The sequence below is a fragment of the Punica granatum genome, chromosome 2, assembly GCF_007655135.1.
Source record: "Punica granatum isolate Tunisia-2019 chromosome 2, ASM765513v2, whole genome shotgun sequence".
In the NCBI taxonomy this organism is placed as follows: Eukaryota; Viridiplantae; Streptophyta; class Magnoliopsida; order Myrtales; family Lythraceae; genus Punica; species Punica granatum.
The window spans coordinates 4,733,804-4,747,801 of NC_045128.1; the positions used below are offsets into that span (position 1 = coordinate 4,733,804).

General features: G+C 38.0%; 2 protein-coding genes and 1 non-coding gene across 3 annotated transcripts; 2 read left to right on the plus strand and 1 right to left on the minus strand.

The window, feature by feature from the left end:
• Positions 1–682: 682 nt before the first annotated feature.
• LOC116197788 (triosephosphate isomerase, chloroplastic) lies at positions 683–5,074 on the plus strand. The gene is made up of 9 exons (XM_031528039.1): positions 683–964; positions 1,485–1,511; positions 1,874–1,943; positions 2,734–2,857; positions 3,696–3,780; positions 3,906–4,038; positions 4,130–4,303; positions 4,468–4,550; positions 4,657–5,074. Exons 1-9 carry the CDS (start codon positions 794–796, stop codon positions 4,711–4,713), a joined length of 924 nt encoding a protein of 307 aa, XP_031383899.1. The 5' UTR covers positions 683–793; the 3' UTR covers positions 4,714–5,074.
• Positions 5,075–7,085: 2,011 nt separating this feature from the next.
• Positions 7,086–7,156, plus strand: TRNAG-GCC. The gene has a single exon. It is a non-coding gene; the product is annotated as a tRNA-Gly (tRNA).
• A 1,628-nt stretch (positions 7,157–8,784) lies between these two features.
• LOC116194323 lies at positions 8,785–9,463 on the minus strand. The gene has a single exon (XM_031523113.1). The coding sequence runs from the start codon at positions 9,357–9,359 to the stop codon at positions 8,955–8,957; it is 405 nt and encodes a 134-aa protein (XP_031378973.1). The 5' UTR covers positions 9,360–9,463; the 3' UTR covers positions 8,785–8,954.
• Positions 9,464–13,998: the final 4,535 nt, after the last annotated feature.

Below are 13,998 nucleotides of genomic sequence, written 5' to 3' on the forward strand. Positions count from 1 at the left end.
ATAATATTGAATTTCAAAATTTATGAAAGATAATGTAATTTGATTTTGCAATAAATATAACTAATATTTACCATTATTATTATTTTTATATTCATTTATATATAATAAAATTGACTTCCAATAAATAAGATTTAATAAATGCAATTGGAAAAATAAAGAAAATAAATAATATTGAATTTCAAAATTTATGAAAGATAATATAATTTAAAATTGGTTAATATTAATCGAAAAATGCAATATTCTTTTAATCAGAAGTAAACAATGGACCGTTAGAGTCATGAAAATTATAATATTTTACAAAAAAAGCACAAGATATGAAAAAGTGAAGTTCATTAATAAAATTATATCGGACTTTTAATTTTATCAGAATGACGTTTTCATTTTATATTTCATAAATATTTCAGATGATCCTATGTTTTATGATTTATATATTCCTCCACTCACCTCGATCCAAATAAAGGGTTTTTATCTTCAAAATTTGGAACCGAAGAGAAATTTTGTAGAAATGGAAATGAATAACAAAATTAATTTACCTTGGTGATTTGCATTTGTTCTTTTTTTCTTTTTGTGATGATTTTCCATTTTTTAATTGGAATTGGTTGTAATCTCCACTTCTTCGGCGCGTCCACCACACGCGCTCGACGAATCTCGTGGACGCCAACAACCCTCATCCGCTCACCGATACTTCAATCAACCGGAGCACCACTGGTTCCTCCCCCATTCATTCATTCATCTTCACTGTCAGGCCTCCCTCCGACAATACGTTCATAGACAGCTCTCATCTCACTCGGCCATGGCGGTGTTCTCCACTTCCCTCACCTCCCAGTTCTCCGGCCTCCGCCGCTCCACCAAGCTTGACGGCCCCACCAGCCAGTCCTTCCTCCAGCACGCTAACTCTCAGCTCTGCTTCTCCGCTGCCCCCAAGCCCTGCAGAGGGGTCGTCGCCATGGCCGGCACTGGGAAGGTAGATCTACTCACATACATTGCTGCTTTCTGCTGTAGCTGCGCTGCTTCTGATACTGATGAACTTAATTGAGTATTATCCGTTCGCTGTGTTAAGCCGTCTGAACAATGAGGGAGCGATTATCCGTCATTAAAGGGAGTGCTTTTGGACCGTAATATTAGCAATTCGATAAGCACGTCATTGATTTTGTGTCAAAATTGATAATTTGTTCATAAACACCGCATTTGCCTTCAGAATTGATTAACAACACAACGGGGTTGGTGACATCATGGATGTTGGTCGTTGTTGACGTGATCGTGAATGTACTTTTTCAAGTTTGGGTTCTGTTTCCTTTTCTGGTCATGATTGTTAATGCAACCTACGGAGATGAATCGGTTTTACTGATGCAAGACAATTCTGATGTCCTTCATGCCATAAAGATGAAGTCTCTGCAAGATAGTTGTGTGCTTGTTTTGTTACGATGAATGACATTATGTTGAGATAATTTATCATTAATTTTCTCTTGTTTTCCTGCTTGCAGTTTTTCGTTGGTGGAAACTGGAAATGTGTAAGTACCCGACTCTCTTGATTTTTCGCTTGAGTTTTATCTCATTCTATGTTCTATCAGTAATGCTTACTTTGTCAATATACTTTTCACCTTTGTGATCACTATTTCCTGTCCATAATGATGGCTTATCCTCTTGTACATTAAGACCTAACTTTTTCTTCGACTATGAGTCTATGATGCATGCGTTGGAGATTAAAGTTTCAGTGACTGCAAATTCTTTGACTTTTCTCCTTACTCTGACACAATTCCTTGCAATTTTTAGTTCTTTCTTCCATGTTATGTGAACCACTTGAATACTCCAAATGCATCTTTTGCAGTCCTTTCTCTTTTTCCTGCTAATTTATATTGTGACTTACCTGTAGAATGGGTCAAAGGAGTCCATAACCAAGCTTGTTTCTGACTTGAACAGTGCCACCTTGGAGCCTGATGTTGGTGAGTCCATTTCTGATATTCAGATTCCAATTAGCCTCAACCTTGTTTTATAGCTATTGCTTTTTTTAGTAATTGTTTTACGATTTATTCATTGACTTCTCCCAAGATTTTAAGGTCACAGTGAGCTTCTCTATCACTTTTGATAAAGCTGAAGCTGTAGGTTGATTTCCAAAACACTGTATTTTCTCAATTTTAATTTATTTATTTTTTAAAATTTGATTTATTCCTGTTCAGTTGGGCTATCAATGTTTCCAAGTAATCCGTCTTAGAATAATTAGTTGTATTGGCAAGACCTTTGTCATTGGTAATGCTGATAAAGAGTCATGTTATAAATGGTTCTTTCTACCTTTCAGTGAAGACGCAAGTCCTTAATTTTGGCTAATGAACCAAATGCCTACTCTCTGCTTAGATGGATTGGAATCTATATAATATTCAGTATTGTTGGGTAGCTTTTCAGACTTTTTGGACTCTATGAGACAAATAATTAAACATTAGTTTAACTATATACTTTATGGTGAGGAGGAGTATTTATGCTAAAATTTGTTAAATGGTAGCCATGAAATTTTGCATAGTTTCTCTGGAAATGGTTTAATAAATAATGTCCCAAGATAGAGACCTGTGATATAAATCTCTGATGTGCTCTTTCAAATGGGCTTGCACTATAGGCCGAAACATGGTAGCAGTAAGCTTCTATATGGTGGACTCCTACTGCTTATTGATATGGCATTAACGGGGGCATTTCAAGGAAATGGATAATGTTGCTGATTTCTTTCTGTATGAATTTGTCCAGATGTTGTTGTTGCACCGCCTTTCGTCTACCTTGATATGGTCAAGAATTCATTGACGGATCGGATTGAGATATCTGCACAGAACTCCTGGATCAGCAAAGGCGGAGCTTTCACCGGAGAAATCAGGTTAGCGTGCCGGTCTCCCGCTGTGCAGACTTCACAGGACTCATGCTTTTTCAAAATTCAAATGATTACCCTTCCCAGTTTTTTTTTCCTACTTTTGGTCATTGTTGGCACAAGAGTTTTCCATGGTCATTTTGTACGTCATTTTTTGTTGGTTGCAACAGGTAGGCAAGAGTGTCTGGAAACAGTGGTTCTAGCCTTTCAGTAGGGAATAAAATTGAAATATTTGTCTGGGCCTGGAAATGTTGAAAGACATTGTTATGGGTTTGTCAACTCTATTTTATGCTGACCTTGAAGAGCTTCTCTGAGAGAGCGCTAATTGAAAGGATAAATAAGGTCCATCTTAGCTTGCATGAGGAGAAATTTTATTATTTACCATAGGTTTGCCATGTAAATTTTTTTTTCTGTCCCTCGAAAGGTTCGTAGTTATACCTGCTCTAGAGCTTCAATGTATAAGATGGTATCCCAGCTTCACGAGTCATCTACCACTGGTTCTTAAGAATGCTCGGCTAGTTGTATTTAACGTACTTGATGGGTCACTGCTTTAAATTAGTTAACATTTCTGAGTCTCTCTTTTGTGAATCTCTGGTGAAATATTTGGTTATTAATGTAATGGTTGGCAATGTGTAAGGAGGCATAATGTCATCTTTCTTTTGTAAGATAGTTAAGATAAATGGTGATTGACATGTATTGCTGTCTTTAATTGCACTTTATTTGGCCGAGTTCTAATTAATCACAATTTTTGTTGCCGAGACTCGGGAATAATTATGCATTTATCTGCTACTGAGTTCTGACAGCATTGCTGAAAGACTAAATTGTTAAAAATTCTCTTTATTTCTAGTGTGGAGCAGCTCAAAGATATTGGATGCAAGTGGGTCATCCTTGGACACTCCGAACGAAGACACGTCATAGGGGAAACTGATCAGGTAAACGTTTGACAGATTATTAAAATTTTAAAGATTGATTCTGTACGAGGTTTTCTGGTCAGTTATCCCGCTGCATATTGTATAATATTTTATCCAGTGACTAACTGAAGCTTTGGTTCACCCAGTTCATCGGAAAGAAAGCTGCATATGCCTTAAACCAGGGCCTCGGAGTCATAGCATGCATTGGGGAGCTGTTAGAAGAAAGAGAAGCTGGCAAAACTTTTGATGTCTGTTTCAAGCAATTGAAGGCTTATGCTGGTCTGCTCCATTCTCTCATCTGTTTGAAGTCTGCAATGTTGAAGTGTTGTCCTGGTGAATGTTATTTTAAACTAATCCTTGGGCCTTGCAGATGCTATCCCAAGTTGGGATGCTGTTGTTATCGCCTACGAGCCTGTGTGGGCTATTGGAACTGGTAAAGTGGCCACACCGCAGCAGGCTCAGGAAGTACACGTGGCTTGTCGTGATTGGCTTAAAAAGAATGTCTCGCCTGAAGTCGCTTCCAAGACTCGCATTATCTACGGAGGTAGGTGGTTCTTTTTATCTAATTTCTTGTGGCAGAATGTTTAGTATTTTCTATAAGGTTACAGCATATCATTCTATATCCATTCGGTGCCTTTCTGAAATGAATGGATTGTGTAAATTGCTTCTACACATCATCTGACTGGGGACTGCTACATGCGTTTACAGGGTCCGTGAATGGAAGCAACTGCGCGGAGCTTGCAAAGCAAGAAGACATCGATGGTTTTCTTGTTGGTGGCGCTTCTTTGAAGGTAAATTAACATTCAATATGACATTGCTTCTACTTCATTTATTCTCGCCAATCATCATAGAGATCTGATGATTCCATTTGGCATCTACTTGATTCTTCTCTTGCAGGGCCCTGAATTTGCCATCATCGTCAACTCGGTGACATCAAAGAAGGTTGCTGCCTAATTTTCCATCCTTTTGGTTTTCCAAACCAAACCAAAAGCAAATAAATTTCGAAAGGAAACCCGGTTCTGCTGGGCAGCATATAGTGTGATTAAAGCGTTAAGCCAGTTGTAATCGTTCAGGATTTTTGCCTGAACATTGTTCGCACCGCTTTCTGAGAGTGATAGGTAACCCGGCACTGTATTCTGTTAATTTTTGATCTCCCCACACTCGTGACTTATAAGTTAAAGGCATCGGTGCTTGGATGGATGAGCATGAGTGACTGATGCTCTCTGGCTTGTATCATAAGATCTGACTTTGCAAGTTTTGAGTCTGATTGCCCTGTCGTTGTTGATAAATTCAAATCATAAGAAAACTGCTGCAACAGGAAGAGTGAGGCCTTTTTCCACCTGGTCGTTTTGGTTGGGCGACTTTTACATACCTCAGCTGATGATTTGCAGGTTCGAGTGATTATGAATACGAAGGACTAAATTATTGAACATCCTAGAATAGTAGGCTCCGGACTTGTCAAAGTATAATATTTTGCTTCTTCTAAGGTAAGAATTAAGTACCTGAGGATGAACAGAAGATCAGTTTTAACCATGCATAGAGCAGATATTGTAAAATACCCACTTGGGCCTACACGGATTTGAGCCCATCTACAACCCAAAAGGTTAAGCTGATAGGTTACTAGACCCAAGCCTCATATAAGCTTGTGGTTTCTTTCTCAATTTTTCGATGTGGGACAACATATCTCAACACCCGCCCTCACGTGGCAACGTGTGGTCCAACACGTGCCACGTGCCTTAAACACCCGCCCTTAACAACTGACCCGAGCCGGGCATCCTCTTCCGTGCTTGGGTAAGGGGGGACAAATACCAAACTAGCCTCGAGCTCCACACTCGGGCCTAACTAGAGGTGCACCTTTAGCTACCTCGGAACTGGACTGGACCACTCTTGGGCCTGATTAACATGAGGCGCACTCTTGGCTACTTCGAAATCGAATCTGGCGTGGTGTGAGTCCACATGAGCGCGCGGAAGCATAACCCGCTCTGATACCATGTAAAATACCCACTTGAGCCTACACGGACTTGAGCCCATCTGCAACCCAAAAGCTTCCAGTAACCTATTAGCTTAAGCTTTTGGGTTACAGATGGGCTCGAGTCCGTGTAGACCCAAGTGGGTATTTTTACATGGTATCAAAGCGGGTTATACTTTCGCGCGCTCATGTGGGCTCACACCACGCCAGATTCGATTTCGAGGTAGCCAAGAGTGCGCCTCATGTTAATCAGACTCAAGAGTGGTCCAGTCCAGTTCCGAGGTAGCTAAAGGTGCACCTCTAGTTAGGCCCGAGTGTGGAGCTCGAGGCTAGTTTGGTATTTGTCCCCCCTTGCCCGAGCACGGAAGAGAATGCTCGGCTCGGGTCAGTTGTTAAGGGCGGGTGTTTAAGGCACGTGGCACGTGTTGGACCACACGTTGCCACGTGAGGGCGGGTGTTGAGATATGTTGTCCCACATCGAAAAATTGAGAAAGAAACCACAAGCTTATATGAGGCTTGGGTCCAGTAACCTATTAGCTTAAGCTTTTGGGTTGCAGATGGGCTCGAGTCCGTGTAGGCCCAAGTGGGTATTTTTACAGATATACCGTTTCATCGATGAGAGGGTGGTCTCTGTTTTTGAGCTTATGGATACCGTACGAGTTCATGCTGCTGGGCATGCCTAACCTTCCCAAATGAAGTGGTGAAGAACTCGGATTTTGTGTTCGAATAGCGCGCGTCTCGCATAAGTACCTTCAAACCACAATTCTAGAATGCCTCGGGTTGAGTCCAGGTTCGCCCCAGTTTGCCAAGGTAGAAGATCAAAGCATGCTCATAGCAACGACAAATTCTTAACCATTATACACGTCCCAAGCATCGATATTTTTGTGTTTTCATTTTTTAACACAAGAGGAACTACTAATTAACAAAACCCCCTAACGCAAGGTGCAATCGAACTATATTACCTCTTGTACGCACATCCACAAACTCTCTATGTGGGACTCGAAGGCTTGAAGCCCGATCGCCGAGAAGGTCAGACATCGTCGGCGCAAGACAAATATTTCATTCTGTTTATGTCGATATTGTGTTCGCTTCATTCTGTTTTTCACTTATGTCTACTTGACTAATCAAGTAGGAACTAGTTTATAGATCAATAGGCTTCCCGCTCCAAGCAAGGCAAGAGGCCACCACACATTGAGATACACGCACGCAAAGAATATTCCTTTTTTTTTTTTTTGACCGACATCACAAGTAAAAGGGCATAATAATTACTAAATGCATCAACCTCTTTTAAAATTTTTATTCACTAATGCGGTAGACAGTGACTTGAGTTATTATAGATGAAGACTTTCAACAAGAAGCACCAGTGGTCTAGTGGTAGAATAGTACCCTGCCACGGTACAGACCCGGGTTCGATTCCCGGCTGGTGCATTGAACTTTTAAAAATTTTAATTTTTAAAATGTACCTACAAATTGATTTAAAATTTCATTATCATTATTATTATCATCTTAATTAATTCACACTCAAGACTAGGTACGGGTCACATCCTAAGACGACACGCATCATTGGTGTTTTCTTTTCTAGGTACGGTTTACATGCAAAGACGACACACATCATTAGTGTTTTCTTTTCTTTTTACGGCATAAATTAGAACATAAAGAAAAGTAAATGAAGCCAAAAATAATTAATAATAAATGAAGGGATTGGACCAGTCGGCTGGATTGGACCCACCAGTGGCACGGCCTAATTAAGGCCCACTGAGGACCACAATTACTCCCCTTTCAGTCAAGGTGGTAGGTCGGTCTAGTTGAATTTGTGCTGTTTAATGTTTATCGGCTGAACGTGGCACCAGCGACCGGCGTAATTTCGATCCCTGCAGTTTACAATTGGAGAGAAATTAAAGCCGTTTTCGTCGTCGATTGGTATTCTTGTAACTTAGCATCGTCTCGTAGAATTATTGATGACGGGTTGATATTCACAGATTGTGTCCCCGTCGTACCAATAAGTGTGAATAGTTAATAAGAAAGTTCATGGCACGATCGTACTGAAGTGGCCTAAAGCAGTCATCCTTCAACTGAGATCGATTTGATTAGCTTTGATATGACAATAATTTGATCAGATATTTATATATTTCTGCACTTTATCATACTAACTATTACCCCATTGTGCATACCATTATATATGTCTTCTACTCTTTTTTTTTAATAAATATCATCCTCGTTACTTTTTTTCAAGATAATAGTATATTATTTTCAATATATTGGACCAACTATGAATGTTAAACTATAATCAATGAACACTTGGTTTTTTTTCCCCTTCTCAAAATAATTCTTACGAGTTTAGTTGAAAAAATAAATTCGAAAGTTAGATAAAAAAAAAATTTCACAACGAGAATTGAATATGAATATTCTAACTTATCATATCAAAACATATATTATTTCACTATATCCTCTTTCTCAAAGTCTCGGACTTTTCGTTACGAAAACGGCACATAACTATTTAAAAATTGCCCGATTAAGTGAACAGGAGGACAACTGCGGATCACCAGCTGTTCTAAGCTAAAATTAATAAGCAAATAATATATATATATATATATATATATATATATGTATGTATTTAAATAGGTGTGTTGTCATGTTCACTAGATCGATCGATCAAGTTTTCTCAAAATTGACTATTTTGATTAATCAATCATTGATGAACACAAACTGCTCAATTTGAAAGGTATCATGTTCTCCTTACACTTGCAAATCTTATTGTTCTCTTTGTTCTCTCCCCACCAAAGTACCCGCGAGTCATCGATTGTATTACGGACTGATTTCGAAAATTAAAGCTATTAAAGGAACCCAATTTTAATTTATCGTACGGCTTCTCTAGCTAATTACTACGTCGCCATCAAGAGATATCGCTAATATGACTTTGTGTTCATCCTGAGATTCTTGAACAAACCCTATGAGAGAGCTCATGAAGGTAGCGAGCAGGTGCAGAAAGATATACCGAACATAAATACAGGATCAAATACGCGACATGCTATTAGTAATAAGTACCTCTGTCGATAGGTCTAAGATCACAATCTTATAACTGTCTGTCTTTCGAAAAATCATAAGAGTAATGGTAAGCCCAAATAATCGCACTATTTGATCTCCAAAAGAAAGTTGTATTTATTAAGTGTATATATATATATACATGTACACAGATATTACATACCATAATGAAATATATAGCTAGTCAAACAAACCAGCTCTCGAGAAAGGAAGACTGGTACTGCACCAGAACAAGGAGGAGCACGATCAGCGCGGCGACCCCCCACGGCGAGCCCCCCTCGGATGACGGCGGCATCCAGTGGTGGCTCCTCCGGCGCCGGTCCCACCCCAGGAAGCTGTCTGGGCTCTCGATGGAGGAAAGCCACTGGACGAGGAGGAGGAGCACGACAGGGGTGGCTAGCAGGAGCCACCCCATCTCCTCCTCGGCAGTCTCCACGGCGGACTCTAAGCTGAAGTACCACGACGTGCCGAGGAACACGAAGGCCACGGCCAGGATCACGAGGACGGGCCACGGGAGCGGGCTGAGGGTGAAGCCGTCGGAGATCGCGGCGGCCGTGGGTGATCTTCTCTGGTTGTAGTAGTAGGCCATCTTTGATGGAAGAACTATGGAGATGGGAGGAGGAGTCTACTTATTAATGGAGGAGTAAAGGACGGGTGTGACGCATGAAGATAACTTATCACCCTGTCCACTTCAACCGCGGTCTATCCAATTAATAAACGACACTCGACGTACGAGAAAAATATCTCATTGAACATACAAAAATACAATTATTGAGTTGCACGATAAGTCTTTTAACCATAAAAATTAAAACAAAACATACGGTTGCTCCAGAGACTAACGAACCGGTTACTAGACCGAATGAAAGTTCGCGGCGTTAATCATTCTTATGGGGCATGTCGTAGCAAAGGTAAATTAGGAATCTTGATTGAGTTTCCGAACGCATGTTGGATAGCCTCATCATCATCGTCAATATATGCATGTTTCGGGCAAGAAAGCTTCCAGAGTGGGGTTGAGGAGGTTAGGTGAGCTGAGATTGAGGAAAGCTATACGCTTGTACAAATATGAGCCGTTTGATTTGTGGCTCTTTTGCTTGTTTTGGGGGTTGCTTTTGGCAATTCTCAGGACCTTTGTTGGATGGCAAGGACCAAAGTTGCAACAAATCGAGTAATTAAAATATTTCAGGTTCGATATTTGGTAAAATTACTTGAGCCCTTGTATTAGATATTATGATTTTTATTTCATTATGTTAGATACGAGCCTTTCTTGTAATAAAAAAAAATGGGATGACAATTTAATGATATATAGAATAGTGTAATGATATTGTCCCTAGATTAAATAAGAAGATCATCAGTAAATTTCTTATTACTTATTATATTTCACGTTCTTTACCTGCTACTAAGCTTATAATCCTTTTTTGCAATAGAAAACATGATGCAATTTGTTGCGTAGTCTATAGCTAACGCTTTGGGGAAGGAAATGGTAGATGTGACGAAGGGTGAGGGTTTAGATGCTGAAATTGTGTAGATTAATGTCATCGTGTCAGTTAGTTTGTCGTTTTCTTCTTTCCTTTATGATCTGAGATTCTTTGACATTTAATGAGAAGTTATGAGAGACTTGATCGGTATAGTACATTCATGTATGCTTTCTCTTAATATAATTAAAATATTTTAGGTTTAATAATCATTTTGAAATTAATTATGTCCCTTTATTAACTATTTAAATATTTATTTATAATATTAGATTCATGTGCTTCTTTTATAATCGAGAAAAATAAGAGACTTATGGACTTAAATGGTTTTTTATTCTTTTTGCCAGATAGATCTCTTAGATCCCGATTAATCCAGTTTGAATTATATCGACCCATTAAAAGATAAAATTCTCTAAATCATGAATTTTTATCACTCACATGACTAAAATTCGAGACTTTAAGAAAAATGAACACCAAATTACTTGAACTAGTCCATGTTACTAGGTGAATATTGTTTTTTTCGATATTTATTATGGTATTCGGAAGTCCAAAGGGTCTCGACAGTAAACCTATTAATGGTAAAAATCCTTCAACGTGGTTTTTGTTTTTAACTCACAAAACTCGAACTCAAAATTTTATTAAAAGAGAATAAGTATTAAATCATTTGAATTGATTAGATATTGAATCGTGCTTTTTTCAACATTAAAATTGTTGTTTTTTTTTATTTTTTAATCGGAAACAGGTTATTCCTTTTTTTGGTCAAGAACACTATTGAATTTACATTGTATTGTGTTGTGGGTAGGGGTGTGTGGGGATATCGGATATACTCAGAATCGGTTGGAATCTATCCGTTAGGGCAAGGTCCAGGTAACTCCAATTGAAAATCGGATAGAGTCATAGTAGTAATTTAAGGAACCGATGAAAAGAGGTTGTGGTTCTAGTTGCAACATATAGGTACCCATAGAACCGGTATCGGGGACTCATACGTATATATATATTTTAAAATTATTTTATATTTACATAAGGGGTTTTTACCTCAAATGGCTCATAATTTATGCGTTTTGTCAAATCTATCACATGTTTTTTTTGTCAGCTATATCTCATGATTTACATTTTGCTTTAACTCTATCCCGCCGTTATGTTTTCCGTCGACATCTAACGGTCGTGCTGACGTGGCACCCACGTGGCAAGTGTGGTCCACTATCGCTCCACGTGCCACGTCAGCACGACCGTTAGATGTCGACGGAAAAGATAACGTTGTGATAGATTTGATGCAAAAAGTAAACCATGAAATATATTTGACAAAAAAAACATATGATATATTTGACAAAACAGGTAAACCATGAGCCATTTGGGGTAAAAATCCCTTTATATAATCCCCTATATGCGATGTCAGTAGCTACAAAATCGTAAAAGGAGTTTTTTTACTTTGTGTACTAAAAAAAGCTACATCATCCTTTTTTTGCTAAATAGTTGAATAATCTTTTAGTTGTTTATTTGCTTTGTCTACTACATAATCTTAATGAGAGTTACATAATTATTTAATTCTATGGATAGATGGATGGATGGATGGATGGATGGATGGATGAGATTCGATTAATCTATGTAAATATTTATTTGATTTGCGTGATTGTGAATGAGATATTTTCGATTTTATTTGTTTCATTTACTGTGTTTGAAGATAATTTTTTTTTTAAAAAAAAGAAGGTTGTAGGTTCCAATAATGTACCCGCAACATGTAATATAATTCAAGTTCCGAGTATATTCCGGTTTCAGGTCCCAATAAGATAGGTTCCGGTTCCAAAATCTTAGTACAGTATCTTATAGGGTAAGGTCTGAATACCATAAGAAAAAAAAGGTACCAAGATCCGCACACCCCCATTGTATAATATTAGTAAGACATAATGATAGTTACTTAGAATAAGATAGATTGAACCATGCGAAGTTTGGTTCCTGGGTTGTCCAAAAGTTCGAAGTTTTCGGGAAGGCCCGAACTCCAAAATTACATTCAAAAGGCATGCATTTTTTTTTTTTCGAATTGCACCACCTAATATCAGGAAGTTTAATAAATATCGATGTATTCAGATTCAAACTGGATCGATCTAATAAGGGATGAAATCTCTCCCATTCTTGATATTTTTTTATTTACAATATTTGAACTCGAGATTATAGTTAAGGACATGTAGCGAGTCACCTAACAATCCAGGTTGCAGTTAATATAGAAGTTCAGTCTCTTATTCGTGCCTATGGATAGCTTCTCTAAACGGGCCGGGCTTTATAGGTTGGAAATGGCCCTGGCTGGCTTGGGGCAGATCAGGGCCTGGGCCAAGATCAGTTCCTACAGGTCCAGGCCCGATATTATTAATCCGGTGTAAGTATTAGCAGGGCCTTGCATTGACCTTGTCAGTACTTTCTTTGTTGTTCATAATGTCATATTAGATTTGCGCAAAAGTCCCTTCTTTTTTTTTTTTAAAATCAACATGGTTGGCTCAAGTGCTTGGTATTTATAAGTGATGTTTGAGTCCAAATCTTGTGAAAAGAAAAAAGATTAGGGGTCTTAATAGGCAGACGAACCTCAAGTTTAGATTAGTCGGGACTTATTAGTCTTTCTAATGGTGGATGATGCACATTAAAAAGAAACAAGCTAAAAATGCTCGACTAGAATTATCAAAAATAATTCATAATGTCGTATTAGATTTGCGCAAAAGTCCCCCTTTTTTTAAAAAAAAATCAACATGGTTGGCTCAAGTGCTTGATATTTATAAGTGATGTCTGAGTCCAAATCTTGTGAAAAAAAAAAAGATTAAGAGTTTTAATAGGCAGACGAACCTCGAGTTTAGATTAGTCGGGGCTCATTAGTCTTTTCAATGGTGGATGGTGCACATTAAAAAGAAACAAGCTAAAAATGCTCGACTAGAATTACCAAAAATAGACATTGAAGGTTCCACCTAGATGAACAACTATAAAGAGTTGAAAAAAATGACCACATAGAATGGTAGCTCACCAATCAACACATGAATCAAACCTCCCGCCACTGCTAAGGTTCTCAACGGAAGTCGAAAAATGAGATTCGATCAATCTATATATATATATATTAATTTAGTGTACTCTCACTAAATTTTTCCATTCCACGAAAGTATATTAAATTCATGAGATTCTTCCGTTCGTGCCCCTTAACTCGTGGTGAGTCGTCTATTCAAGTCTTCCTATTAATATAAACTTTGACGTTTTTTCAAATTTTTTTTCCAAATTTCTGTAATACTTCTACAATTTCATTATAGGTTGCCAAGAAAACTTTTACAAATTATTTAATAAAGATACAAGTTAATATGACCAACCCCAATGTTCTTTTATTTATTTCTAATATATTATCTTATAAAATTAGTAAACTCAACCATATAAACAAATATCTGCGCAACATGCATGTTATATGACTAGTTAAAACATTAAATCCGAGCAAATAAGAACTTTGAATAGCATAAATAAACATTTTGAAAAATATAAATATATATTAAACTCATTGAGCCTTTAATAGCATCCGTAAATGGCTCGACAAGGAGACCAAAAATAACCCTCCAGGCCTTAGCTTCGTCCTAATGGTCCGATCAACGTCGAGTTAGCGTGTTATCTCTGCTTTTTGATGATCCCTCAGTATCATCCGATTGTATTATATGAAGAGTCACCATGATCTCCTATATGGACATAGATTAACAAATAACATATATATTTTTCTACAATGCGATTTAAGTATGGTGTTAT

What these genes read in the sequence shown, in the direction of transcription:
- LOC116194323 (XM_031523113.1), bottom strand. Translation starts at nt 9,359, where the DNA reads ATGGCCTACTACTACAACCAGAGAAGATCACCCACGGCCGCCGCGATC.
- LOC116197788 (XM_031528039.1), top strand. Translation starts at nt 794, where the DNA reads ATGGCGGTGTTCTCCACTTCCCTCACCTCCCAGTTCTCCGGCCTCCGC. An exon ending in TTGGTGGAAACTGGAAATGT is followed by an intron (nt 1,512 to 1,873) that starts GTAAGTACCCGA and finishes ACTTACCTGTAG; the next exon opens with AATGGGTCAAAGGAGTCCAT. An exon ending in TCATAGGGGAAACTGATCAG is followed by an intron (nt 3,781 to 3,905) that starts GTAAACGTTTGA and finishes TGGTTCACCCAG; the next exon opens with TTCATCGGAAAGAAAGCTGC.